Source organism: Colletotrichum navitas (assembly GCF_030913465.1).
Source record: "Colletotrichum navitas strain CBS 125086 chromosome Unknown LY79scaffold_44, whole genome shotgun sequence".
Lineage (NCBI taxonomy): Eukaryota > Fungi > Ascomycota > Sordariomycetes > Glomerellales > Glomerellaceae > Colletotrichum > Colletotrichum navitas.
In genome coordinates this window covers 226,227-253,644 of record NW_026850590.1, presented here as the reverse complement: position 1 = coordinate 253,644, position 27,418 = coordinate 226,227, and the positions used below count along the sequence as shown (strand labels likewise).

The following is a 27,418-nucleotide window of genomic DNA, read 5'->3' as shown; positions in this document are numbered from 1 at the left end:
AGAGCTCTGACGATTGCTGCATCACTGCTGTGGTATTGGATTTGGGGACTGGAAGAGGACGGACCGTGGACTCGAACGTCACACTCACCCATCTTGCAGCGACGTAGACCCAGCGGAATACCAAAAGAGTCTTCTTCGCTACTCTTAGCCTTTCTCATACCGAGGATGCCGTGAGGCTGGTGGCTCCTGACCTTGGCCTGTCCGAGGCTCAGCAGGCACGAACAGCCACCCACGACTTCCAATGCACTTGCTACCTATGTACCTAGAGGTATGTGCCAGGCAGGCACCTACCTACTTTCATCGAAGGAAGGCAGGACTGAGGCTACTTGGGCACCTGCCTGTCTTGCCTGGTTGTTCCTTCTCCCACTTTGGCCAGCCGCCGTGACTTCTTTCGCTCTGCCCACCACTATTCTTCTTGCCGCCGGCTCAAGATGCGTCCCCGTTCCTGTTCCTGAACATTCCATCATCCGACATCCTCCTCGAAGAAACTCCTCATCAACAGGCCGTTTCTTATAACGTCCTGGAATCCATCGTCACTCGCTCCCGTTATCAAGAATTGTCGTCTCCAGAGATCAAGCCACCCAGATAAACTCTCGTTCCCTCCTTACATTTACAAGCACAATGTCGATCCTCGTCATTACCCTGCTGCTGGCCTCCATGGTCTCGGCTCAGGTCAGCCACGTCATCCACGGCTTTGAGTACGTTGGCTGCGTCAGCGTCACGTCGGACAAGTTCAACGCCTTTGTCAACTTTGGTAGAGCTTACACCCCTGAAGAGTGCCAGTCTGCTTGCACTGGTCGCAACTACGCTGCCGCCTTTCCCGAGTAGGCCTTACCCTCCCGTCAGAGGAACACGAACACTGACACAGAATCCGTTATATAGCGGCTGCCGTTGCGGTAGCAGTTTGGTCAGTTTCCCCCTGATTGATGAGTCTCTCTGCAGCAAGGCTTGCACCAGTGACCCCAAGTTCGGTTTCTGCGGCTTTTCCAACTCGGAGGGATGCAGTTACGCCAACGTGTACAAGGCATGCAACGAGAACACATTTCTTCCATCCTCTTCATTGCTTCCAGGGGGCCCAGCATCCACCGAGACAGCCCCTTCTATCACCTTCATAACTATTCAACTTCCGACCATCACTCGCACACGGAAGCTGGCCACCAAGTCCACTGTCGTTATTCACACCGTTACGCCAGGCGATGGGGTCTCTAACATCCCATGCAACTCGGACTATGACAGGCCCCCCGCCACTCTGACCAAAGTCACTCCTTCCAGCCGCACCATTGCCGTTCAGACCGTCGTCATCCATGTACCGCCGAAGAGTGCCAGTGTATCTGGATTGCAGACGTACGGCAGCGTGCAGTTGGACCCTCCCGTGGCCACTGTGCCGCCAGCCGAGACGCCTGTCATGGCTCCGCAACCAACTCCGGACAGACTCAGCCTTACCAGCCTGGTCCCGTACGACCCTGTTCCAGGGGTTAATGTTCCAACTAACACCACCGTTCTTGTTGTCACCTCGACTCCTGACGAGCCCATGTTCCAAACACTCATCATGCCGGACGACCCTTCTGCGATAACCGCTACATTCACCCCCGCCATTGTCACGAAGAGCCCGGCCCTTCGCACCAAGCTTGACGCCGGCGGCGCTGCTGGCGTCGTGGCTGCTTTCCTAATCGCTGCCGGTATTTGAGAGGGCGAGAAGGAAAAGACATACTCGGAACGCAGACTTCATTATCATTTCCTTGCTTTGGGCGAATTTTGGAGGTCGGGAGACCTGATAATTACGGAAAACATCGGCCTAGGGGGCTTGATGACGGGAGAGCTTGCAAGAAAATTCTGTAGAACATAGTCTGGGCTTTTGCCACATCGAAAGTACAAAAGAATCAATTGTCTCATTCACAAACAAGTTAGGCCATAAGATGGCAGTTCTGGCAACGAGGCATGTGTGTCAGTCAATAGAATTGAGGGTACCTTGGAGAGTTTCTCGGGAAGACGGCATCCTAGGTCAAAACTGAGTAGGGCTCGCTTTCAGTCAGACAGGACAACGCATCGCACTTATCGTGCGTATCAAGTTCTTGGACATTGATCGGGTGTAGCTGCTTCTGTTATGATATAAATATAGGCAGCAAATTGGCCGCGGTTAAGTTGACAAGGAACAGAATCGCTGCAGCCCCTTACTCGAGCATCAATAGTTCTGATGCCAGGATAAAAGAATTGATTGACAAACAATGACAGCGGAGATAGTGGAAATAGCAGAGATATGCAGGCATAGCAAGAAATTAGCAACCTCTAACCCGGACAAACCGGCAATGTCGGCAATCAGTAGTCTAAGCTCCGAGGCGGCCGGGAAACCCGGGCCGTTTAATACCTTTCTCAGGTCTCAGAGGACGCCCGGTTCAGCGGCGAAGGATTGCATACCCCAGAACACGGTACCGGTAATATCATACTGATCGGCATAGTGTCCCGCGGACGCTGCTCACCTGACGTTATTAGACATCTCCACTCTTAATTTCCTCGGACCACTGTCGCAAAACGGAGTTCTTCCCCGCTGAACTTACAGTAGATTAGGGAAGGTAGCATCAGTGATAACATAGACGGAAAAGTTGATCGCATTGAGTACCTACCTTGCTCATCGCGGGGTTAGCGGGGCAGTGGGCTGCTATAATAGATCTGCGGATACCCCAGATGGGCTTGTCACAATGGCACATTCGCTCGCAAGCGTGTGGCCAAAGCTCTATTCTCCGGCATGGCGTCGACTTTCCTGAAGCGTCTTGTGCGTGGCTATCAAGTGTCATGCTTGATACAATGCGCCCAGTCAATCCACCTCCCACGCAGCTACGACACGGTATGGACAACGCAGAGCACCGATGCCTCGGGCTCGATGCCGGTCGGTGGAGGCGATGTTGGACTGAACTTGTGGGTTGAGTCGGGTAAGCTCGGTTGCCGCTACTGGTCATCGTGTCACCGATGGTGTTGCTAATGGGGTCGAGCAGGTGAGGTTCTCTTCTACATCGCAAAAAGCGGTGCGTTTGACGAGAACAATTCCTTGCTTAAGCTGGGTCGCGTGCGGTTGTCGTTTACCCCGAACCCGTTTGCGGCAAACGCGTCCGTGTTTGAACAGCGCCTCAACATCAATGACGGTTATGCGACCATCAGGGGCGACGATTCCACCGAGGTTAAGATCTGGGTCGACATGGACACGTCCGCCATCCACACAGAGGTTACAAGCGCAGTGCCCCTCAACCTGACTGCTGGATTTGAGACATGGCGCACGGAGGGCCATCAAATGGTCGTTGATGAACAACGTAGGTTCTTCCTTCGCTCCTTTCGCCCTTGGCGCACCTACTGGATTTCATCTAAGAATCAACCACAGAGCAAACGTCATGGGGATTGAACAGCGTCCCGGAACTTCCGCTTCCCTATCAACGCCCAGACAACATCAGCTATACGTCCGGAGGTGTACTAAGTTACCACCATAACGGAGAGACACCTCTATTTGACTTCCAGGTTGTTCAGCAGAATCTATCGTCAATTGAGCCCGAGTCTCTGTTCAATCCAATGAGAAACAATACGGTACCATTCAATCTAATATATAAGCTGTGCTTATGACGCTGACTGGTCGACGTAGTTCGGTACCTTTATGATGTCCCCCCAACTTCAACCTGACTCAATCACTACCGGAAAATACATAAACACCAGCTACACGTCCTACAACCTGGCGTCGACTTCTGCTTCTAGATCATTCCAGCTTTACATCGCTACAGGACAGGAGCAGACGACGGATGTAGAGGATTGGATTTCGGGGTTGATCAACAGTGCTTCGCTGATACCAACAGCCAGCCAGACCGACACGATTGAATGGTGGCACTCGTTTTGGGACCGGTCTTATATCATCATCAACCCAGATGCCCCGGCGACGGACTCGGGTTTCCAGGTCGGGAAAAACTACCAGTACTTCCGGTATATGATGGCATGCAATGCCAAGGGCAAGTACCCGACCAGATTCAACGGCGGGCTGTTCACTTTTGATCCCATCCTTGTACGCGGCCAGGAGAGCTTCACGCCTGACTACAGAAGATGGTCCGGCGGCACGTTCACGGCCCAGAACCAGAGGCTTCTATACTGGCCGCTTCTTAAAACCGGAGATTTCGACATCATGGCTCGTAAGTCGGCCCCATTTTCCACCGCCAGCAGGTCGAATTCAATTTTAACGCGGAAGCAGAACAATTTAATTTCTACAGCAACATTTCGCCGACCAGCCGCAAGCTGGGGCAGCTGTACTTCGGCCTTGACGTCGGGTTCACGTCGGAGCAGATTGACAACACGGGGTTGCCCAACGTGTACGAGTACGATGCCAACGCGTACGACGGCAACACGCGGACCTCCCTCTACCCGCCGGGCGTCCTTTTCAATGACTGGCTAAGCTGGCTCAGCGACGCGGCAAACGAGTTCGCCGACATGGTGCTGCAGGCGAATATGCACGGCGGCATCGACGTGGCCCCCTGGATCTCGTTCATCGAGTATCAGCTCGCGTGGTTCGACGAGTACTACCAGAAGCGGAACGGGCTGGAAGAGAACGGCACATTGATCATCTACCCAGCTTCGGGGGCCGAGACTTACAAGCTGGCCCTGAATCCGGCGTCGACCGTGTCGGGATTGCGCAAAACAATTCGCGATCTCTTGCAGATCAACTCCAGCCTCGTCAAAGGAAACGCCTCGTACTACGAGAGCTATTTTAGCCGAGTGCCGGAAACGCCGATTCATCCGTGCCCCGGTTCACCAGGTAAGTGATTGCCTACCACGAGCAACGTTCCGGCCTGATCTGACTGGGAAATAGACCTCGTGTGTATTGCCCCGGCCACGAACTACTCCTTCACGGAGAACAATGAGCCCACGGCGATGTACGTGGTGTTTCCCTGGGGCGAGTACGGCCTTGGCCAGCCAACCAACCTGAGCCACGCCATGAATGCGTACTTCAACGACAGCCAGTCGGCCACCTACAACGGCACATAGTGAGCGCTCTCCTCCGCCTCTCTCTCGTCGGGTCGGAAGTGTGATGGCTAACCAAGGCTCTAGCGGCTGGAGGCAGGACCAGATCTGGTTCGCTCGCATGGGACAGACGGACCGCGCCGCCAGCAACACCATCGACAGGTTTGCGGACAGCACCACGTACCGGTTCCCGACCTTCAAGGGGCCAAACTACGACTGGTCCCCGGACATGAACCACTACGGCAGCGCGGCGATCGGGCTTCAAGAGATGCTCATACAGACGTTCGCCAAGAACAACACCCAGATCCGCCTTCTGCCTGCCTGGCCGTCGGAATGGACTGGGTACTTCAAGCTTCTGGCTCCGTTCCAGACGACGGTGGAGGCCAATATCACGGGTCCCTCCTTGAGCGGTTTGAAGGTCACTCCTGCGTCGAGAGAGGCGGATATCGTTTATGGGACTGCGTAAAGGAGCCGCCAGGAAGTCTTGCTGCAGGGTTTGCGTTTCTTGTTTTCATTTTAGCTAATAGGTCGAGGTATACATTCCGTGACCGTCCCGCTTCTTGGCTGTATAAAAACCTAATAGCTTTTACTCATGTACCTGATGCGCCTAGGCAGCCTAGAGTCGCCGCCCGAGTCACTCCATACATATTGCCATGACCAATCAGCCTCGGATCATTCTCTGTACCCGGTGCGGTATATAGAATATAAGCTCAAAGTATGACTCTATAATTTTCCAAGGCTTCACTTGACGCCCTAGTATAATACGACCTTATGCCACTGTGTGACACATAACTTGTCATAAACACGGTTAGGTCCATAGCCACGATGCCATGGACACGTGCTTATCCACCTGCGTATGGTATATATAGCTGACCTTCTCGGGGACTTTACCCTGGAGAAGGGTCAACCATGATAGAGTACAAGTACCCAGACCCGTCTCTGCTTGTGCCGTTGCTCGCTCCTTGCTGGATTCTGACGCTGCACTTCTTCGCTTGCTCTCTTTCACTGTCTCGCTGCTGCGCTTTTCGCCCGGCAGCTCCGATAGCCCGTTTGGCTCCCAAGACGGCCGTGTCATGACCATTATTCAGTAAGTACATCAACGAGGATCTCGGAGATTATCCGTATTCACGGAGTGGAGTCCGAAGTCTTGGAGAAATGCGGGGAAACACTGGTTCGGTATTTGCGGAGGTGGAGGCTATGACAGAGCGCCGATAACGGACCGAGTCCGATGACACGGCTTTCCAGCTTCTTAGTTCTTGAGTGAGGATAAATGTAGATATAAAGGCCTGGTGAAACCTCCAATCTATATTCATAAAAGACTGTCAGGCAGTATACCAAAAGTTATTATTTAATCTTCATAGGATGCTTACCAAATCCGCTGCCAGTAATATCCTTCTCGGCCTTGTGGGCCCGGCGCTTTGTCAGCTCGATGCCGTGCCCTCCGGCTTTGATACGGATCGGTGGGCGTCGGTTTCCAATGAAGAGCCTCTTCTGGCCGTGATCCCGGGGCAGTCTAACCGCTCCGTCTTCGACGCGCCTTCCGCGGCCCAAGTCTCGGACTCGGGTGTCGCCGCCATGTTAGTTTCACTCATCACCCCTACATGGCGTGGGAAAAAGTGCGTCGAATAACATGCAATGATGTGTATTAATCCAGCAACCAGCACATTAACTAAACGAGCTTTGTCGCCTATGACGAACGCTTTTTCGACATTATCGGACCCAATGCAACGGTCGAGCAGTTACAGGTTCTCCCGTTCCAGGTACACGAGGCCGCGTGCTATATTCCCGAGCAATCGCTCCTGTTTTTTGTGGAATGGGGGCCGCCGCCTGAAGGCGGCAACGGCGCGCACGACTGGCAGTACATACTGGACGTGCGGACCAACAACTTGACCAAGATCCGCACCAACCCGCTCACCTACAACGTCCTCGGCTGCGTGTATCAAATTGGCAAGCTGCACGTCGTTACGGGTGGAGGCCCGAATGAGACGGCCTATCTAGCCACCATCGACCCCACCACGTGGGGGCGCAAAACTGTGCTGAACAACTTCTACGAGCGGCCATTCATGAGCTTCAATGAGATTGAAATGGATCGCGGGGGGAATTACTACCTGACGGACTCGGACTCTGGTTGGGTATGTACCCTGATTACACCTTGAAAAAAATGTTCCTCCAGTTATTAACATTGCATGGCAGGGCCGGGACTTGAATCCTTTCGGGCGACCAACGCTGCCTGCGCTTTACTTCGTCAACGGCACCACACTCCGTATCAAGGAACTGGCGCTACTTGAAGGCAATACCAACGGCGTGTCCCTGTCTCCCGACGGCAAAACGCTCTTTTTGTCAGACACGAGCGCCCTCGAGGTCAAGCCGTCGCGGCGGAACCCCCTGGGCGACCGCGACCTTTGGGCGTTCGACTTTGCGGTTTCCTCGTCGGCGGCACGTCTCCCGCTACTGACAAACAAGTGGCTGCTCAGCCATCCCATGCAGTACATTTACGACGGCGTGCGCGTGAGCAACTCGGGCTTGATCTTTAGCGCGAGCGGCGAGGTGGTCGACGTCCTGGACCCCGAGTCCGGGTGGACGCTTGGCTCGATCGGCGTTGGCGGAGGCGGCAACAATCCTGTCAACCTGGCGTTCCACGAGAACGAGATTTTCATCGTGGGAAAAGGGGGTGTGTGGCACGTTAAGAATGTCCGCGAGACATTGAAGTAGCCAGATACGGTCATTGCAGCAATCAAGTTCAGGGAGTGGGTACATTGTCGCCCTTGATCGCAGCTCTCCCTCGTATTTACTTACTTTGCAACCCATGGCTGTACGCAGATCCCCCTGTTAGGAATACTTATGCAAGGCGTCCCGTTACTCTCAGGAAGGAGCTAAGGACTATGATCTGATTGAGCTCTTGGGCACTCACTTAGCGGCATTTGGAAATGGCAACTGTAGAATTCCCAGAGCGCCAGCTGGCAGCAGCTGTCAGGCCTACCCAGGCTGCCAGGCACACCCTTTGTCCTCTCAAGGAGCATCCCGGCGTCAAATGCAAGAACAGCCAACAACAATCCCTTGATCGCAAGCAAGCACAAAGGGAAAGACCGAATCCGCACCTGCCACGCTTACCCATTGAAAAAGATACGTACCCTCCTGCTCCTTCTCACCAATTCACGGCAGGCGCACTGTACCGTAGCTGCCGACACTCGGCGATCGGTGTCACTCCCGACTTCCATTCGCGAGTACCTGCCTACCCTCTCAATTTGATTGTCTGCAGAACGAACCATTTACCACAACGGTTTCTTTTTCCAACGACATTTCTCACACATTCAAACTCGTCTTATCCCCTTTAAAACCCCCCGTAGACATAACAGTTTCTCTCCCTCTTTTGGCCGGCAACTCCGGCATTGCCCCCCCGTCCCCTTTCCTCCAATCTGCGCAGTCCGTCCCGCCCAGCGCGTCGCCCAACAGCTGCCCCTCCCAAGAACCATGTCGGAATCACTACTCCGAGTACCAAGCCCGGATGACGAATTGCCGTCGCGCCTTAAGCCGCGCAACGCGGCTCACACCGCTCCGGATGCGGAGGCAGCCTCGGCATCAGCGGTCAAAGCGGACGACACCAGAACCGGCTCTCTGACAACCTCGCTTACCATTCGGACGCCGCCAGCGTCCGGCGAGGTCGTGGAGACTCGCAATTCCGTTTCGCAGAGCCCCTTCTTCGACGTCCTTACACCCGACCTGCGGTACTACATCTACCAGCTCGCTTTCGGCCGCAAAATCCTTCATCTCTACCTACTGTACCGACGCAGCCTTCAGCCCGACGTGCGATGGCGGAAAGGTCACCAGCCTGTGCCCGCCTGGTATCCGCACTCGCCGGGCGTGTCGCCCATGGACCCGCCTTTCGCCGACGCCAGCGTGGTGCCGCAGTGGTACTGGTGGAGCTGCGTGTGCGGCCCGGACGACCGGCGTCTCGAGTCAAAGCTGTCCGATCAGTGTCCTAGAGGCTTCTTCCAGACATGCGGCCCCAAAGAGACGTATCTCTGTATCTTGCCCTGGCTGCTGTCGTGTCGGCAGGCGTGAGTTCTCTCCCATACACAGAGGCAGACAGACAGTCTTTCCATGTCGCATGAGATGAGACCAACTGCCGTGTTTCGGCAACATCGGACGACCAGTAGCTGACAAGTCTCGCAGGTACGAAGAGACGATCAAGGTCTTGTACGCGAGCAACACGTTCAAGTTCGAGCAGAGGCTCGAAGCCATGTACTTTCCGTACGCCATGGCGACGCCGCAGCTGAACTGGATCACGTCGCTCGAGTTTCGGATACCGGATCGCGACGAGTCTCTCATCGACCGGTCTCTCGACAGCGCGCCGCAACCGTCCGCTGGTGCGCCTCTGATCAAAGACCTCCGCGCCTTGAGCCCCCGCGACCAGTATTTGCGCATCGTCGGCAGCATCACGGCCACCTTCCCTGCCCTGCGGCGACTGCACCTCTCTTTTGAGGGCTCTGTCCGCCGGGTTCCGGTGCCGCGACCGAACGTTACGACGCTTCTCATCTCCACCCTCGGTGAGGTGGACGCGGACGAGCTCCAGTCGCTCGTGCTGGGTCCTATAGACGCCATGCCCAGAGATGTTGAGAAGCAAATTCTGTTCTACCAGTCGCTGTATACGGCGCTGCTGACTGCAGAGAGCCAGAAGGGCGAGGTCAAGGAGGTTGAGCACCTGCGGAGCGACGGCCGCCCGGGGTGGACAAAGTTTTGGCGTTCGTTAGAGACGGCAGAGAGTGGCAAGGCGGGGTACTGGGTCTGCAAGCATGGCTGAGGCCGAAGCCAACGGCCGCATCGCATATATCCAAGGCATTTTCAGTTCAAACAGGTGTCTGTACAGTGGCCCCTCATGTTCAAGCAAGCTCGCCGGGAAGCTTTTCCATTCGCCATCCCTTCACATTTGGTTAAGCGGGTGTGGAGAAGAGGATGCACCGCGGCCGAGCCCTGCGCTGTGCCGAGGCCGTCCTTTATGCCTCCCCCCTCGTCCGATGATATGCCACATAACAGCCAGTGCCAGCTTTGCGAGTTTCCCGTCCTTCTCAGGGGTCTGCAGGGATTCTTTATGCCATTTGTTTGCTGCGGCTACTGGGAATGACCAAGCCAGCTCGCAACGCCATGACGGCATACGGTTTCCAAACGTCTCAGGGCACATGCTTTGGAGGTTCATCGGGCAGGAGGCGGGTTCCCTCAATTTGATATTTAACAGACAGCCGTTGCACGTTTTTGACTTGTAACGCAATCGTATGCACGCTCGGTGGTTTCCAGTCTGCAGCTCAACTCATCTTTCGGTCACTAGCAGAACCTACAGACAAGTTCAAACGGCGAGCAAAGGTCAACAACTGGGAGACAAATCTTTTTGGAAAAAAAAAAAAAAATAGAAAGACGGATCGGGAGCCCCGAGAAGCTCACTCCCGCGCCACGACGGAAGTGCCCCCAAATTTCCCACCGCCCGAGAGGCCCGTCGCCCGTCGCCCGTCGCCCGTCGCCCGTCGCGCATCGCCGCACCGCCAAAGCCATGATGTCCCCGATATCGAGCATGAACCACTGGTGGTGGCACTTCCTCGAGAATCATGTCTACCGCATCCCTCCGCCGCAGAAGCGCACGCGCACGAAGCCGATGCAGGTGCTCTGCGTCGGCCCGCCGCGCAGCGCGACCGAGTCCCTGCAGCAGGCGCTGCTGGCGCTCGGGTACGACCACACGTACCACGGGTGGGACATAGTCTACGACGACCCACCGATCCCGGCGACGGGGTGGGTGAGGCTCGCGCGGAAGAAGTGGTACGGCGGGAATGGCGGCGGCGATAAGGCAGACAAAGGCGAAAGGGAGACGGGCGACTGCAGCATCTCGGCGGCCGAGTTCGACGAGCTGCTGGGCCACTGCGTGGCGGTGACGGACGCGGCGGCGAGCTGCTTCGCGGCGGAGATGATCCGGGCGTACCCGGAGGCCAAGGTGGTGCTCAACGTGCGGCGGGACCTGGACGCGTGGCACCGAAGCGCGGTCAAGACGCTGGTGCACGTCAACGAGAGCTGGAGCTTCTGGGTGGCGAGCCTGCTGGACCGGGAGGCGTTCTGGGCGTGGCACGTCTACCATCGCTTCCTCTGGGCGCTCTTCTTCCGCGCGCCGGACGGTGACATGGCGAGGGCGATCAAGAGGAACGGGAAGTGGATCTACCGGGGTGAGTTTTTTCCCCTTCTTTTTTCTTTCTCCTTGGTCATTGTCTACGTCTCACCCCATTATTCTTCTTCATTCTGATAGCCCGGGGACTGTATGCTAACCATGGCCCGGATGGGGGGGACACAGAACACTGCGACATGATCCGGGGTATGGTGCCCCCCGACCAGCTGCTCGAGTGGTCGGCGGACGAGGGGTGGGAGCCGCTGTGCAAGTTCCTGGGGAAGGAGGTGCCGGATGCGCCGTTCCCGCATGCCAACGCCATCGGGCCGGGAGGCGGGTGGAAGGCAAGGGAGGAGATGGCGACGAAGCGGTGGGTGGAGGGGGCGCTGACGAACCTGATCCTAATGGGCTTCGCCTTCGTCGCCGGGTGCGTCCTGTGGATGCGGTGGGGGAGGTGAGGCATGGCGAAAAGGTGTGAGCTGGGGGAAACGGGACCAAAGATGTCGACCTCGATTGGCGGGAGACGCTGCTACTGTTGGAAGCTCTACGCATATGACGTGACGGGGGGGATCCTATTGGTTTATAGGTGTTTGTAATGTAATTCTGGGCGGTTGAGGGATGCCTTGATTCGACCTCACGCGCGCCTCGTGCGAGTGAAAAGCATCTTGAATTTTATACACACACACACACACATATATATATATATATATATACTCACTTCCAGACTGGATGCCAGCTGCGGTGTCACTGTTGTCTTGGCCTGCTTTGCTCTGTCTTTTCAGCGACTCGCTGATTTGTTCCTCATCTTTTCCACACCCCTCACGATGTGGCTTCGATGGCCGTGCTCTACCGGTTTCGCAAGATGGAATACTGCGTGCGCGCATCAGTGACAATTCCGCCGGCGGTGATTGGGCGGCGCAGTCAGCGAGAACCGTCGGCTTGTGAAATGCCGGGCTTCTCGAGGGGCGGGCTGACTGAGTTGGAAACTCTCGGTTGCATCCTCTGTTGGTTAAAGTGTGAACCTAGAATCCAGGTGAACAGAAACCTCCCCAATGTCTTCCCGACTCTGTGCAGAATATACAAACTCTGTTGATGTTGTTCGCAATACCCTTTATCGCCAATGTTATTTTGGTCTTGCCGGATGATGGGGGGAGGAAAAAAAAAAACGCTTTGGCCAGCTTTCACCGATGGAATGTCGCTTACATACCACACGTCCTCAAGACCCCTTGAAAGATGCTACATAACTCCCCTCAACACGCCCAGCCGCCCAGCTTGGCGACACGTGATGAGACACTTCCAGATTCAGGTCGCCCGTAATTTCAGGGAAGGGGGGGGGGGCTCGCTATTCTTGGGAGAAGGGGGAAAAAACCCAATAAAATTGCTGATCGTTTCACAGTTTTCTTCTGATCTTCTATCTAACCCTCCGACAAACTACTTTGATGAACATTGTGCTGCGCGCGCCCGCTGAACCAGGTAAACAACAGCAACAAGGCCAGCCCCGTTACAGAAGAAAATCAACAAATAGGAGCCGCGTGACAAGGGCGCCCGGCGAAGACAGACCTGCAAAAGGGAGACAGAGAGAGAGAGAGAGAGAGAGAGTCATGTACGCCCCAGGCGCTGCCACCTTCAGGCGCAAACCCCTGCCGGGTCCTCCTCCGGGCCCGCCGCCGCCGCCGGATTTCGACCCCTTTCCCCAACGCCACCAGCCCCTCCGCGGCGCCCGGTCGACGCCGAACCTTCGGCAGTCGGCCACGCCGTCCATCCACGACCCGCCCCCGGCCTACGAGGAATACCCGGGCGTCGATTCCCGCGGCCGGCTCGCCGTCGTGCCCCCTGTCCCCAGTCCCAGGTTCGGGATGGCGCCGTCGCCGTCGCCGTCGCCGCGGCAGGAGTATCGGCCGTATCGGCCGCAAGGGCCGCCGTCTTCCGGTCGCGGGGAGCAATCGGCGCCCTTGCCCTCACCGGCACCGTCGGCGTTTGGAGGGTACCCGGCCGAGCCTGCCAAGTCCGCGCGTCCCGAGATACTGCCGTACCGGCCGCCGCAGCCTTCATCGAGCTTCGGCCCTGGCGGGCAGCCGACGCCTGCACCTTCAGACTATGAAGGATACTTCCCCGGGCCCCCCGTGACCGCTCCCCCTGGAAAGTCACCTTACCAGCTCCAGCCGTCCTCCTCGACGCTTGGTTCCGGGAAGCAGTCGCTCGCGCCGCCCAGTCCCGGTCCGCACTTCCCCGGTCCGCCGACCGCGCAGACATTTCCCGTGGCCGCGTACCGCCCCTCCCCTTCACCCACGTCACCGAACACCGCGTCCTTCTCCTCCGGCGGCCCTCTGCCGACGTCGCAAACCTTCCCCCTCGCCGGCCCTCGCCCCCCCGTCTCACCAAATACGTACACCCCCTCGGAACCGCCCACGACGACGACGACGACGACGACGGAGGACTCCCAGGCCGCGGAAAAGTCCTTCTGGCAGACCGCGCTCGAGGAGACGAAATACTTCGCCGGCGGGCTCGTCAGCCACCCGTTCGAGTACACCAAGCACTACTCCATCCTCCGCCACTCGGGCGCGCTCGTCTGGTACCGCGGCCCGTCCACCTCCGTCACCGTCACCGTCTTCTCGGACGCGCCGCTGCCGCCTACGCGAACCGTCTGGCTCCAGCAGAAGGGCTTCTCGGGCAACATGGGCATGAACCTCAAGTCGCTCGTCGGCGCCACGACGTCGTGGCTCGACGTCACGCCGTCGACGCGCGCGGCGCCCGCCGACCTCGCCGAGGCGGACGAGAGGGGGTGCCAGCGCGACATCAGAAAGTTCCTCAGGAAGGCGCCCAGGAACCTCGCCGCCCACGCGCCCAGGGAGACGCACGTCGTCCGCATCCCCGCCGCCGCCGACGACGGCTACTTCCGCCTCGTCCTCTGCTCGGGCGGCGGCGGCGGCGGCTCCGGCGGCAGCGACGGCAGCAGCAAGCGCAAGGTCCTCTGCGCGAGCCCCGTGTTCCGCGTCGCCAGCACCTCGACGGACGCCAGCGTCGTCCGCGGCGCGAGCCTCGCGAGCATGCCCCTCGAGATCGGCATCAAGGCCGGCTCCGTCGTCGCGGCGACCGTCGTGAACAAGTACATCGGCCCGGCCGCCGCCGTCGTGCAGGCGCGCGCCAAGACCCTCTCCAAGGCAAAGGTCGTGACCAAGCACGCGGCGCACGCCGCCAACATCGCGCACGTCGCGCAGGCCAAGGCCGGCATCGACAAGGCCGGCATCAGGACGCACGTCGCGGCCTTCGAGGACCGGTACGCGGCCGCGCGGGGCGCGGGCTACGACGCGTGGCAGTCGGGCGACGCCGGGGGCGCCGGGTTCCAGGAGGCGCCTCCCGAGGTCGTCGGCTCGGACGACGGGCCGAGCGAGCCGTTCCCGATCAGGTTCGACGGGAGGGTCGCGCGGGGAACCGGCCGCGGCGGGGCGGAGCTCGGCGTGCCGACGGCCAACCTGACTGACGTGCCCGAGGACGTCAGGGTGCGCATGCGGGGCGTCTACTTCGGCTGGGCGCGCGTCGTCCTGCCCGAGGCGATGGCGACGGCGGTGTCGGCCGAGTGGCACGAGAGCATCGTGACGGTCGGCCCGGCGCCGTACGCGACGCCGCGGGTGGCGGCCAAGAACGTGGCGACGGTGCACCTGATCCACGAGTTCGGCGGGGCGCAGTTCCTCGGCGCGAGGCTCAAGGTGCTCGTCATGGGCCAGCTGCGGGCGTCGGCGCCGCCGGCGGACGGGTCGGACGGCGCGCTGGCGGCCTACGGCGCCGACGTGCTGCTCGCGGTGGCCAGCCTGAGCCGCGAGAACTGGGGGCCCGAGGAGACGCGGGAGAGGCTGCGGGCGGCGCGGAGCGAGATGAGCCTGGCGGACCGGTACGTCGAGGCGAGGGACCGCGTGCAGAAGCAGGTCGACCGGGTGCCGCTGCACCTGGCGGGGGTCAGGACCGAGGGGGCCGCGTTGAGGGACCGGGCGTTTGGGAACGGGGGCCTCTGGATCCCGAGGTGAGGCAGTGTGTGTGTGTGTGTGTGTGTGTGTTTGTGTATGTATGTATGCGGAGATGCCGGGAGGTGGCAACCTGGGCGGCTGTCTTCAGTTTCGAGTTCGACTTCAGCCAGCGAGCATTGTGGCAACAGTGTGTTTTATTATATTGTAATCAACAGAATAGACTAAAAGTGACTGAGTTTTGGACCTTGGTATACGCTGCTTGCGTCCTGTCGGCCGAGGCGATGTGGCTAACGAGTGTCTTTGGTTCTTGCTGTATTGAATGGCCCATGAACGCCGTCGCAGTAATTCCACCGACGGGCGCCTCAAAGGTAGTTCTCCCGGACTGCACCGTTCGGGAACACGCCCGGAAACCCGCCCTTCTCTACCCGCCAAATGGGCGGACCTCCTCGGCGAACCTTCGGGGCGTCCCCCCCCCTCACACCGGCGGGCCCGTGCTCGTCCCCGACCCGGTCATCCGCCCCCCGGGATTACCCCTAACACACGACCCGCAAAGCCCATCATGAAAACTCTGCAAAAAGAAATCTCGTCTCGATGCGATCCGGGCAAGGCCCTCCATGAATCCCGCCCATCCCGTAGTCCGAACCATTCTTGGGCGCTAGTTTTCCTCCTCTCCTCCAGAAGCGGTTCCACATCCAGAACTCGCTCCAACCCGGCCGGTTGGCCCAATGGCAAGGCGTCTGACTACGACTCTCTCAAGATCTCAAGTCAGGGATCAGAGGTTGTGCAAATCAGGAGATTCTGGGTTCGACCCCCAGGCTGGTCAATTCTTTTGTTTTGTTTGTTTTGTTTCGTTTGTCGTCGTGACTTTTAGTTCGTTTTGCTCGACTCAAATGCCACACTTGGGCTCATTTTGTCCTCTAAGCAAGGCACTGTTGCTGTCGTTTTAATTTCACTCACTCGTTACACACGCAGTCTCAGACTGTGCATGTAATATACATAATTACATTAGTGCGGTGTACTACCTAGAATCAAACGCGCCTTGGGGTATACAATCTCGTACGCCGTTGCTCGGGACACGTCCCAATAGCAACCTTGGACAACACCAATCACACCCGGCCAGACCTTTAGGCGTGGATGGCCTGCTGGACGTGGGGATACACGCGCACCATCTCGTCGTAGAGCTGGGGGTGGTCGCGCATCAACACCTGGGGGTCCCAAGCCGTGGCAACAAAGATAGTATCGATGCCGCTGGAGATGGGCGTCGTGAAGACGTTGGCAATCTGAAGGCCGATGAGGAAGGAAAACGCGACGACGATGGGCGTGTAGTTGCCGCTCTGGTTGTAGGCGGGGTGGGTGAAGACCATGTAGAGGTAGGCAAGTAAGGCGCAGGCGTAGCCGACGAAGGTGGCACCGAACGAGAGGACGGGACCGATGAGGCATTCCTGTACAACGGTCAGCTACCGAGTCTGTCGACACGGAGGGGGGGGGCGGGGGAGGAGACAGGGATTACTCACGTTAACAAGAGCATCGATGCCACGGTCCTTGATCATCTTCCAGGTGTCCTTGGCGGCAGGGATGTAGGCCTTACCGTAAAGGGCAATGTGGGAGAAGGCGTATCTGTTGAGGAAGCTGACGGCCCAATCCAGCAGGGAGATGAGGCAGCCCAGGATGCAGAAGAGGACGTAGCCGACAATGTTGCCATCTCCGGCAGCCTGGTTGCGGGCGACGGAGCAGAGCTGGCGCAGGAGGTTGATGATGGCGACGATCAGGCTGCCGAAGCTGATGGAGCCGAAGCTGTGGGTCAGGGAGCGCTTGAGGGCGCCGCGGGTGGCGCCCTTGGGAAAGTTGTTGACGCAGAAGTACCAGGAGCCGTAGACGCCCGAGATGGTGACGTGGATGACGTTTTTGAGGACCTCGGAGATCCAGTACATGGCAAAGGTGATGAAGACGATGAGGCCGATGACCTTGCCCTGGCTACACTGTCCGGTCCTGCACTGCGGGTTGCTCTGCGAGGGCTGGTACTTTGAGTAGGTGGCGACGAGAGTGACGGAGTACCAGGCGGCGAGGGCGGCGGCCAGGATGCCACCGACGAAGGAGACGAGGTAGACATGGCCGTACTTCTTGGAGACCTTGATGGCGGTCTTGAGCATGAGGGCGGAGAAGGGGATGCGAGGAATCCAGCTGATGAAGGCGAAGACGAGAAAGACGCCAAAGATGAGGAAGACGATACCGCCCGAGTAGTAGCGGCGCGAGAGCATGTAGATTGCGGTTACGAAGGCGAAGACGATGTTGAGGATGCCAGTGACCCAGATAAAGGCCTTGGGGAACAGGCGGGCGATCCAGACGTAGGCATAGCTCAGTACGATGGCGACGACGAGGACGAAGGCGAAGAGGACGATGGTGTTTGTGCTGAGGCCGAAGGTGTTGGCGCCGTCGTAGATGCCGCCGCCGTTGAGGTTCTTGGTCGCGGAGTAGCCCGAGATCGTCAGGCCCGAGACGGCGGCGAAGCCAAGGAAGACTGCGATGAACTGGGGTCGGGTTAGCATCGTTCGTCGCACGGGTTGGCGTCGTCGGGGTACCGTCGTCGCGACACAGAGGGAAGCAGCGCACCAGAATAGCAGCCCAGAGATCGTTGTATTTGGGCTTGTCGACCTTGAAGGCCTGCTCGAATGTGTACTTCTCGGGATCATAGCCCTGGGGCGGCGCATTGTACCCGTAGCCATTGCTGCCGTTGTCGTATCCCTGGGGCGGCGGCTGAGGATAGCCCTGTTGGTAGTTGTTATATTGTTGGTCATTCTTGGGATCGAGAGGCTGCTGCTGGGGAGGCGGGCCACCGCCGTAGTAGCCGGCCGACTGGCCGTATTGTTGCGACATTATCTGGGGGAGAGGGGGTCGACGACGGCGAGGCTAATGGAGGAAGAAGGAAAAGCCCTGGGCCTGGAAAACCAATATAGATTAGAGATGATATGGAGAAAGAAGAGAGGTCCTGGTTTAGTCACGATGGATGGCGCAGGGGTGGAATTGGCGGTTCGCTTTTATTCCATGACGATGACGGCGGCGCCATTTCATAAATAATTAAACTAATGACGGGAGCAGGCGCCCTTCCCTCATTCGTCCCTTCCCTCTTTGGTTCCCTCCTGGTCTGGGCTCTGTGGTCCGGGGGCACAAGCCAGTCGGTGCGGTCTGCATGTTGAGACCTGCTGTACCAGCTCCGGCGCGTCTCTCTATCCGTCTCTCTCTTTCCCTATTGGCTGTTGGCCCTGAGCTAGCACCCAAACTATCTACATCAGGTACCTAGCCTTTCTTTACCTTACCTACGTCTTTGATTAGGGTAGGTAGGTACCTAATCTATTTTGTAGGCATCTTGAATCCGGCACAAGTGTAAATGCCAACCCGGCTAGTCTCCCACCCGTGCGCTGCACATGGTAACGTCATTGGGCAGGTCCAGACAGGAACCGGGCATCGCCGCAGGGTTGCTGCGTCTGTCAGCTGCGTAGGGGCTACGCTACGCGTCGAATTGCCGAGAGTCACGTGCCAAGGCTCGTCTGGCCTCGGCCATTCCCCACTTCCTTTCCACAATACTTGACTTATTTATGTAAGACCTGAGGCGCGCTGTGGTACGTAGGTGCTCTCCAAGCATGTCCCAACCTACCTAGGTAACCTGTATCCGTACTTCTACGGATACCCACCTATGCTCTCTCTACTAAGATACTCCACATTCTCCCCGTATACTCGAGATCGCCTCTTACTCTCTCTGGCCCGACCATCAACGCTAGGTACACACTGGATGAACCGATCTGACTGAACCTTATGCAGTCCTGTCCAGTTCAGTCCGAGAACCACCCGACTGTAATGCAAAGACTGACCGCACGCAGGCCCGCTGGCGATGCTGCCTGCAAGTGCAACGCGAAACGTCACAGTAACAAGGCACAATGTACCCACCTCTGTACATACTGGTACCTACGACTGCATAGCAAGCTCGACTTCTCGGATATCGGCACCAGTCACCTCAGCCAAGATCAAGATCCAAACACCACCCTGCCAACCGGGCCCAGCCGCCCACTTTCTTTTGCCCTGCTTAGATTGAACAATGTTTTACACGTCTTGGAGGTTGTGGGGCCGCCCGGCTTGCAGGGACTCCATTGAACAAACACCCAGAATGCTAAGGCCGTCGAAGGTGCGGGAACCCTCCTCAATACGCACGACTGAAACCGGTAGCGACCGGACTCAGCACCCGGCGTGGCATATCTGCGCAAACTTGTCGAGGCTCCCAGACGAAACTCGAACCACTACCAAAGCAAACTGGCCATTTTGCAATGCCTCTCTTCCTTTTTCATGGTTACAGTACGGCGCCGCCCCGCCCGGTAGCCTCTTGACTGTTCCCTTCCTGACCCCCCACACCGAATCACGGCTGCTACATCCCGGCTTGTTGCAGGTGCGGAGGCTTCGGAGCACGAGGCAGCTGCACCCGGTCCGCTCGGAACTCGGGGTAGCTGGCGTCGCGCTTGCGAAACACCTCCGGGTCGTCCGACTCGTCGTCCGTAAAGGACCCCGCCGCGTATTCGTCCTCGTGCCCGGCGGCGCCCACGTACGCGCCGCCCTGGCTCGCAAGCCCGCCCGGGTGACCGGACCCCCGCACCCCGTTGTTGGAGATGCTGTTCTGGTAAGCCATTGCTCTGGCTCTGGAGACGGCTTCCTCCTCGCCGCCGCCGCTGCCGCCTCCCGCGCCCCACGCCCTGGGGTTCAACGTGCTTGCGACAGCCTGGTGTCTTGAAATGTTTGCTTGAGGCGGCGGCGGTTGCTGTTGGTGGGAACCGGCGCCCTGCGTCTGACGAGCACCTGCTCCGCCTGTGTCCTCTTGTCGGGGCCGCGGTCTCCTCGCTCTACGCGGTACGCCTAGCCACTCCCTCTCGTCGGCTAGACGATTCACCGGCGCAGGGTTCACTCCCCCGTCGTACGCCTCTTGGGGCCAGTTCCGAGGGTCGACCTGCGCCGCGATGCGGGGGTGAAAGCTGTCCGAAGCTGCTCCTCCGCGGAACCGCGACGACGCTCGCCGATGCCGCCGCGGCCCCACGTCAGACCCCCCAAGGATGTCGTAGACGATCGACTCGACCTCGCTTCGCAACTCGGGGTCCATCCGTGACCCCCGCGCCGATCCGGGACCCGTCTGCGACCCCGTGCGGAACGCCGCCCCCGGTGCATGGTCCTGCGGCTGGAGCCTCCTCTTTCCCTCGATGAACTGCACAATCTCCTGCATCAGCACATCCTGATCGCCGCCGCCGCTCCCATCCCCCTTCTCTGCCCAGACGTCCCGATCGCCGTAGACGGCCCGCGCGGGCGCCGCGTATCCCCCCGCCCGCTTGCCTGCGCCGCCGTCCATCCGCGACGGCGCTCTGCCAGGCTCCGAGTGCGACTCAGACTGGCTCATCTGGATCTCCCGGCGGATGTCGTCGACCGCGTCCCGGATGCTAGCGTTGAAGTCTTGCCGCAGTCGGTCCATCTCCCGCTTCTGCCGTCCCGCCCGAGCCCGCTCCTTCTCGGCCTGCCGAAGGGCCTCCGCGTTCTGGCTGTCTATCTCGACAGCCCTGAGCCGCCGCTGGAGATGGTCCAGGTCATACTCTTGCGAGGGGGCCTTGGCCGCCGGCGGTGGCCGCCGGCGTCGTCGGGGGGTAGGAGCGGGTTCGAACGCGGGAGACGGATTAGGCTGGTCCTGAATGGGCACGTGGCCCCTACGGTAATCGGTCACTGGGTCGACATAAGGATACGGTTCCGGCGGGACTGCGGACAAGTGCGCCGGATTCGGTGGAACATTGCCATACCCAGCCCCTGGATACCACGTCGGATGTGGCTCGTATAAGGGAGCCGGTGGGTTACTGCCGTACGGCCCAGCCTGCTGGCCGTGCCAGGGCATCACGCGCGGCGCGAACGGATTTTCGTATGCCATGTCTTGCTGACCTGGCGGTAAAAAGCCACTCTGGGGTGGGTGATACTGGACCTGGGGATGGGGACCGAGTGGAGGCTGCGGCTGCAAGTACGGGTCTCCCGCTGGAGTGAACAGCTTGTTCGGAATGCCGTATGGCGCGTATGGAACAGCTTGACCGCCTGACCGTCGCTGATATTGACGGTCGTCCCAGCCGCCTTGGTCGGTGTCACGTTCAACGACCACCAGCTTCCTGCGAGGAAGCGGTGTACGCTGGCGGCTATCGACTTTGACGCGGCCGCCTGTGCTGGCCCTGTCGTCTCGGTGGGTGGACTGCTCGGGGTCCGAGTCGTTCCAATCGCTGCCGTTGTCGCTGTCTGCAAAGAGGCTCTGGTGAGGTGCCGCGTCACTACTCTCTATAATGCCAGGGTACGGGGTCGGCGCGGCCAGTTGAAGGTGATGCCGCGATTGTGCAGTCTGGTACATGTTCGCGCAGAGTGTCTCTTGCGCAGCTCGAAGCCCTACAGCCGGTTCTTGTGAAGGATTTGTTGAGCTGTGAAGCCGTGGATCATCAGCAGATAGAAGCTGGATGGGATCATGGACTGGATCGGTTCTCTGACGTGGACTAGACGGGCGCTGTCGGGTTTTGAAAGAGAGAACGTACTACTCGTACTCGGATGTGCGGTCTATGGTAAAGGCACTTCGGCGTTGTCAGCGCTCAATCCGTCAACCATTCGTCCATGCCGCACTTGTCCTGCTGGCGTTGCATATTGCCATATCGGCTCTCCCTGATACGAGCCTCGGCCCCCCCCAAATGGATGCCGACGGCGTAGAGGAGGGTAGTCTGCCAACCCGCTTCCCAATTGCACTCTTTCCCAACAGCTCAGCACATTCCCGCGGACTGCCTCTGCCTTCGGTTGCCTTGCGGGGGGCGCAGTGTCTGCCTAGCCAGAGCCTGCTTCTGGAGATGCAGAAATTGGCCTAGCTTTCCTGTTTAGGGTATTCGATATCGGCGCTAGAGGATGTATGGCACCATGTCAGCTTTGCTGCGCAGCAATCGAAATGCAGCCACGTTTTCGGAACCCATCATCTGAGTTTTCGAGCAACCAAGCTCAGAACAGTTTTTTTTTTTTTTGGTGAAGGAGATTTGAAAGTTTGGTGATTGTTCGTAGAGCGGTGAGAGGTTTTAGGCGTTGCGGGAAGGCCTACAGGAAACACCGTCTACGGCATTAAGCCAGGTCGTTTCGGTAGTATCGGACCACGATGGGACGATCTAGAGGTTCTCGAGGTTACTAGGAATCCGGCGATGCATTTGATCTTGGGCCGATGGCTGCGCAAAAGACTTGCATGCGGTGGATCCCAATAGCAGTTGTCTGCCCAGCCCACAGAGAGGCAATGCATGCTGCGCATCGTGAACCGGTTCCAAATGAGGCTGTCGGACCAGTAAGAGTCGTTCTGGCATTAAGCGAGAGTCTAATCGGCCTGTCAAGAGCCCCTTGCTGACCGAAATGCAGAAAGACAAGCTGATGATATGCATTAGCTGCTGTCCACTCATGTACGATACGACATTCGTGTGGAGAATCGTTCTCCTTCGCCATAGAGCAACCCGAGATATTATCGCGTTTATATGTTCATGTATGTCCCTTTTAACCCTCCTGATTGGAACCCAATTGGCCATCGTCTCGTTGGGTTACCGTCGTCGCTTTCAGCTTCTGGACAATTACCATAATTGCCAGAGAAGTCATCCATTGTCGAACCCCGGCCTTTCAAAAACATCATCTCTTGATGGTAACCGCGCTCCACAGAGGACGTCAAGTCAACCGCATTGGAGACGATGGACCCCCTCAGCATCACGGCGTCGACCATCACCGTGATTCAGTCGCTCATAGCGGCCTACGACACGATCAAGCACATCAAAGACCTCCCCAAGGCCTTTGCCGAGGTGGGACGCAACCTCCCCTTGGTCAAGGAGACGCTCGACCTCGCGCAGCAGGCCCTCGACGCCGACAGGCCCGACGAGGATGTCCAGGGCGCGATCCAGCCCGCCCTCGCCGAGTGCCTGAAACGGGCAAGGACCATCAAGGACATCTTTAGCGAGATCGAGCCCGGACGCCAGAATGAGAAGGGCGGCGCGAGGGAGTGGTCCGTCTTCGTCCGCTTCTACCGGAAGAAGGTCGTGCCGTTCGGCAAGGCGCACAAGGTCGAGGCTCTGATGCGGGACATACTGAGCAAGCTGAAGGTGCTGGCGATCCACCACGTCTTCAAGGCGCACGCCGAGTCCCTCGGGCAGATGGAGAAGCTGGAGGGCGCCATCAAGGCCCTCGCCGAGGTCGAGCCGTCCCTCCCGGACTCGGAGTTCGACGGCGGGTCCGGCACGAACGTCACGCAGAACATCTCCGATAGCGGACGGGGCCTCGTCTCGACCGGTGAACGCTCGGAGAACACCATGGGGGACACGACAAAGTACCAGTCGGGGGGCGGGCCAATGAACTTCGGTATGGATTTCTTGAAATTGCAGAACAAAGGCTGAGGGGAGGAGGGGGTGGCGCCATCATCGGAGAGCTGACGCGTGAGCTGAGGATATTTTAGTGTATTACGGTCATGACACAACGCGGGCCGGTTAGTTCAATCTATAACCCCCCTCTACCCCCCCCTTGGTTTTTTGAATAGTCGTTCACATGAGGATTTAAAAAAAAAAGAGTGCGATCCTAAGTCCAACCCGGTAGAGTGGCTGAGGCACGTCTCGAAGCCGCTTGATTTCGAAAAGACCCATGCCGAATCGTTCCGGATTGCCCAGAGGACCCCCAAGGCCGGCCGCTGGTTTCTGAAATCCACAGAGTTCAAGGAACAGTGGTGCGACGGCAGCTTGCGGAAGCTGTGGTGTCACGGGATTCGTAAGCACACGCCGCAAAGCCAGACAGGCAGTATCCTGTGTTTATGATACTAACGCGTCTCCAGCGGGCACGGGCAAGACTGTGTTGTCGTAAGGGGACCATCATCATCTCTCTACGACCTGCCGTATATCGAGAAAAGGCTGACGGAGGTCGTGTCCAGGTCCATAGTCATAAACCACCTCCGGGCTCGCTTCTCGTCGAACCCCGAGATAGCCTGCGTCTTCATCTACTTTGACCACAGACAGCACCAAGACCACTGCCTGACGAAGCTGCTATGTAGCATGATACTCCAACTGTCGCGCGGCGCGAAAAACCTATCCGCCAAGGTCCAAGAGGCGCACAGCGCTTGGAGAAGCACCCAGCAGACGCCGTCCGAGCGCGACTACCTCAAGATGCTCAAGTCCCAGGCGAAAGGCTTCAAGACGATTTACTTCGTCGTGGACGCGCTGGACGAGTGCCTCGACGACGACCTGGAAACCAACACCCTCAACGGCTTCCTGGGCGTGTGCCGCGAGCTCCCCGACAGCTTCAAGCTGCTGTTCACGTCGCGGCCCGTCAGCAAGTTCAGGACCCTGATCGACCCCGGCTGCGAGCTACCCATCACCGCCCACAACGACGATATCAGTGCATACCTCCACAGCTTCATCGAAAGCCGCCCCCAGCTGAACGGGATAGTTGAGAAGGGGTGCAAAGCGGACCCGTCATTCAGGGCCAAGGCTTTGGCGACCATCACGGACAAGTCCCACGGAATGCAAGTGTTCCCCGTCGCGCGTACCCTTTCTTTATCGCACACTCCTGCTGACCGTCGAACCCCCCACCCGCTTCCCCCCGATTCAGGTTCCTCCTCGCGCATTTACACATCAAATCTCTGGCTTCCACTCACAGCCTGGCCGGGTTCAAGAGCGGATTGGCCCAGCTGTCCACAAGTCCGGATGCCGTATACGCGACGGCCTTGGGTCGGATCAAGAATCAGGACAGGCCCCGGAGGGAGTTGGCGCTGAAGGCGCTCAACTGGCTGGTGAATTCGGAGAGGGAGCTCTCTGTCGACGAGCTGACGCATGCCTTGGCCATCCACAACGGCGCCGAGGAGTCCAGGTCTCCGGCGTGGCAACTACCCAGGGCCTCGGATATCGCCGGCATCGAAGACGCGCTTATATCAGCATGCGTCGGCATCGTGGTCGTCCTCGCCGACGCGGACAACAAGAGGATCGTCCGTCTGACCCACGGGACCGCCGGAGAATACATAAAGAAGAACCAGGCGGCCGTGTTCCCGGACGAAGACTCAATGTCGCCGTCGCTGCTGACGAGAACCTGCCTGTACTGTCTCGCGGGGCTACCCGTCAGCACCGAGAGGCTGACCGAGCCGCGTACGGACGATATTTGCCGAGAGTACCCCCTCTACGGCTACGCCGCCAATTTCTGGGGCGTTCACCTGGACAAGGCGACGGGGCCCAAGGGGGGAGACCTGTACAAGCTGGCCTGGCGCTTCGTCTCGGACAGGCCCCGGCTCGACGCCGCGGTGCGCGCCATGACCGACCCCCGGGTCGCGCACGAGGCCAACGTGTCGGGCGTGCACGTCGCCGCCTTCTTCGGCCTCGAGAAGCTGGTCCGCAAGGCCATCGCCAACGGCAGGGACATCAACCTCAACGCGCAGACGCGGCGCGGCGAGACGCCGCTGCACTGGGCGGCGACCCACGGACGCCGGACCTTCGCCGAGTTCCTCGTCCGCGAGGGCGCCGAGCTCAACGTCCCCAACGCCGACAGGCGGACGGCCCTGCACAAGGCCATCATGGGCGGCGGCGACGGAGCGCTGGTGGACGCGATCCTGGCCGCCAGCGGCCTCAACCTCGAGCTCGAGGACGCCGAGGGCTACACCTGCCTGCGGTGGGCGGCGCGGTACGGGCAGCTGAGGACGGTGGAGGCGCTTCTGGGTGCCGGGGCAGCCGCGGACGCGGCCGACCGGGACGGCTACACGGCGCTGCGGTGGGCGGCGCACGAGGGCTACAAGCCCATCATCAAGGCTCTCGTCCACAGCGGGGCCTCCGTCGGGGCCACGGGGCGCGACGGCTGGACGCTGCTCAAGTGGGCGGCGCAGGAGGGCCAGGACGACATGGTGCGGTTTCTCGTCAAGCGCCGGGCGGACCCTGACGCCGCGGACGCCGACGGCCTCACGGCCCTGCGGTGGGCGATGCGTTACCGCCGCGCGACCACCGCATGGCTGCTGATCCAGGCACGGGCGGACGTCAACAGGACGGACAACCAGGGCGACCAGCCGCTCCACGCGGCGGTGAGGGACTGCTGCGGCCCGGGAGACGGCGGTGGCGGTGGCAAGGCCTCGAAGAGTCTCCTGTGGCTGCTGCTGGAGAGCGGAGCCGACGTGAACGCCCGGGCCAAGGGGGACCACGGCCAGACGCCGCTGCACCTCGCCGCCTCGGCCGGGCGCGGTCCGGTCGTCTGGCTGCTCCTCGAGAACGGAGCGGACCCGAGGCGGCTGGATTCCCGGAACCGCACGCCACTGCACTGCGCCGCGGCGAGCGGCGACGTGGAAGTCTGCCAGATGCTGCTCCGGAAAGACGGCGACTACCTCGTCCACGCCGCGGACCAGCACGGACAAACACCGCTCCACGTCGCCGCGATGGAAGAGAACAGCAGCAGCGCCGTCATCGGAGTGCTGCTGGAGCACGGCGCGGACCTACGACGCGTCGATTCAAAGCGACGCACGGCTCTCCACTGCGCCATCCAAGGCGAGCATGTAGAGGCCTGCCGGGCCCTAGTCCAGAACGCTGGGGAAGCCAGGGAGGCACTCTTGCTCGCAGTGGACGACGAGAGGCGGTCGCCGCTACACCAGGCGGCGTCTTGGGGTAACCTCGCCGTCGTCGGCATGCTCCTTGACCATGGCGCGTCCGTCGACGCCCGCGACCATCGGGGATGGACGGCTCTGCACGTGGCAGTCTTCAAAGGGTACGAGGAGGTCGCCGACCTCTTGCTGCGAAGCGGGGCCGATATACACGCCGTCGTCGCCAGGCGAAAGAGGACGGCGATGCACATCGCGGCGCAAGCTGGGCACGTCGGGGTCGTCGAGGCGCTGCTGCGGCACGGCGCCGTAGTGGACGCGCGGGACGGCAGAGGGGAAACGCCCATGAATCTCGCCGTTGCCAAGGGCCACAGAAAGGTCCGAGACTTCCTGATCGAGCGCGGAGCTGAAGCACAGAGCCTGAACGGCAGCAAAGGCTCGGCGCCGGTTCATCAGCAGGCCGTACCTATCGAGGCTGGGGTGACGGAGACGGTCTACGCGGTCAGTGAGGAAGAGAGGGTCGAACTGGGCGGTACTCCGACCCAGAATGAAGCGAAATGCTGGTGGAAAGGGGATAGGCGGTTTGCTGCCCGGGTAGAAGACGAGTAGCACGGGCGAACCTAAAATATTAAATAAATGCGAAACCTCCACGCAGTCGATTTCCGGGTGCATTGTGTGTACAGTGGGGAGTAACAATCTGACGATAAGTTGCGAGTATCC

The 27,418-nt window shown here is 59.3% G+C and overlaps 10 protein-coding genes and 1 non-coding gene across 11 annotated transcripts; 9 read left to right on the top strand and 2 right to left on the bottom strand.

Moving 5' to 3' along the window:
* Positions 1-621: 621 nt before the first annotated feature.
* On the top strand, positions 622-1,687 carry LY79DRAFT_518816 (uncharacterized protein; the record flags this gene model as incomplete). The annotated part of the gene is made up of 2 exons (XM_060555071.1): positions 622-824; positions 883-1,687. 2 exons carry the CDS (start codon positions 622-624, stop codon positions 1,685-1,687), a joined length of 1,008 nt encoding a protein of 335 aa, XP_060412504.1.
* Positions 1,688-2,551: 864 nt separating this feature from the next.
* Positions 2,552-5,627, top strand: LY79DRAFT_558679 (Six-hairpin glycosidase-like protein). The gene is made up of 7 exons (XM_060558201.1): positions 2,552-2,927; positions 2,991-3,302; positions 3,371-3,570; positions 3,626-4,160; positions 4,220-4,780; positions 4,835-5,009; positions 5,074-5,627. The coding sequence occupies exons 1-7, from the start codon at positions 2,744-2,746 to the stop codon at positions 5,450-5,452; spliced, it is 2,346 nt and encodes a 781-aa protein (XP_060412503.1). The 5' UTR covers positions 2,552-2,743; the 3' UTR covers positions 5,453-5,627.
* Positions 5,628-6,348: 721 nt separating this feature from the next.
* Positions 6,349-7,798, top strand: LY79DRAFT_690182 (AkeP protein; the record flags this gene model as incomplete). The annotated part of the gene is made up of 3 exons (XM_060564729.1): positions 6,349-6,602; positions 6,665-7,118; positions 7,180-7,798. The coding sequence occupies 3 exons, from the start codon at positions 6,349-6,351 to the stop codon at positions 7,696-7,698; spliced, it is 1,227 nt and encodes a 408-aa protein (XP_060412502.1). The 3' UTR covers positions 7,699-7,798.
* Positions 7,799-8,457: 659 nt separating this feature from the next.
* On the top strand, positions 8,458-9,787 carry LY79DRAFT_518789 (uncharacterized protein; the record flags this gene model as incomplete). The annotated part of the gene is made up of 2 exons (XM_060555065.1): positions 8,458-9,044; positions 9,160-9,787. The coding sequence occupies 2 exons, from the start codon at positions 8,458-8,460 to the stop codon at positions 9,785-9,787; spliced, it is 1,215 nt and encodes a 404-aa protein (XP_060412501.1).
* LY79DRAFT_269150 (uncharacterized protein) lies at positions 9,685-10,296 on the top strand. Its single transcript, XM_060552003.1, has one exon. It carries the CDS (start codon positions 9,780-9,782, stop codon positions 10,245-10,247), a length of 468 nt encoding a protein of 155 aa, XP_060412500.1. The 5' UTR covers positions 9,685-9,779; the 3' UTR covers positions 10,248-10,296.
* A 235-nt stretch (positions 10,297-10,531) lies between these two features.
* On the top strand, positions 10,532-11,586 carry LY79DRAFT_518809 (P-loop containing nucleoside triphosphate hydrolase protein; the record flags this gene model as incomplete). Its single annotated transcript, XM_060555070.1, has 2 exons — positions 10,532-11,189; positions 11,315-11,586. The coding sequence occupies 2 exons, from the start codon at positions 10,532-10,534 to the stop codon at positions 11,584-11,586; spliced, it is 930 nt and encodes a 309-aa protein (XP_060412499.1).
* Positions 11,587-12,729: 1,143 nt separating this feature from the next.
* Positions 12,730-15,150, top strand: LY79DRAFT_518795 (uncharacterized protein; the record flags this gene model as incomplete). Its single annotated transcript, XM_060555069.1, has 2 exons — positions 12,730-13,386; positions 13,564-15,150. The coding sequence occupies 2 exons, from the start codon at positions 12,730-12,732 to the stop codon at positions 15,148-15,150; spliced, it is 2,244 nt and encodes a 747-aa protein (XP_060412498.1).
* Positions 15,151-15,801: 651 nt separating this feature from the next.
* On the top strand, positions 15,802-15,913 carry LY79DRAFT_t176. The gene has a single exon. It is a non-coding gene; the product is annotated as a tRNA-Arg (tRNA).
* A 301-nt stretch (positions 15,914-16,214) lies between these two features.
* On the bottom strand, positions 16,215-17,964 carry LY79DRAFT_591513 (plasma-membrane choline transporter-domain-containing protein; the record flags this gene model as incomplete). The annotated part of the gene is made up of 3 exons (XM_060561287.1): positions 16,215-16,532; positions 16,605-17,618; positions 17,701-17,964. 3 exons carry the CDS (start codon positions 17,962-17,964, stop codon positions 16,215-16,217), a joined length of 1,596 nt encoding a protein of 531 aa, XP_060412497.1.
* A 1,377-nt stretch (positions 17,965-19,341) lies between these two features.
* On the bottom strand, positions 19,342-21,597 carry LY79DRAFT_269090 (uncharacterized protein). Its single transcript, XM_060552002.1, has one exon. The coding sequence runs from the start codon at positions 21,494-21,496 to the stop codon at positions 19,505-19,507; it is 1,992 nt and encodes a 663-aa protein (XP_060412496.1). The 5' UTR covers positions 21,497-21,597; the 3' UTR covers positions 19,342-19,504.
* A 1,129-nt stretch (positions 21,598-22,726) lies between these two features.
* LY79DRAFT_268892 (uncharacterized protein) lies at positions 22,727-27,222 on the top strand. The gene is made up of 8 exons (XM_060552000.1): positions 22,727-23,505; positions 23,600-23,629; positions 23,710-23,904; positions 23,969-23,993; positions 24,065-24,655; positions 24,742-25,096; positions 25,256-25,797; positions 26,082-27,222. Exons 1-8 carry the CDS (start codon positions 22,845-22,847, stop codon positions 26,767-26,769), a joined length of 3,087 nt encoding a protein of 1,028 aa, XP_060412495.1. The 5' UTR covers positions 22,727-22,844; the 3' UTR covers positions 26,770-27,222.
* The last annotated feature ends 196 nt before the right edge of the window (positions 27,223-27,418 follow it).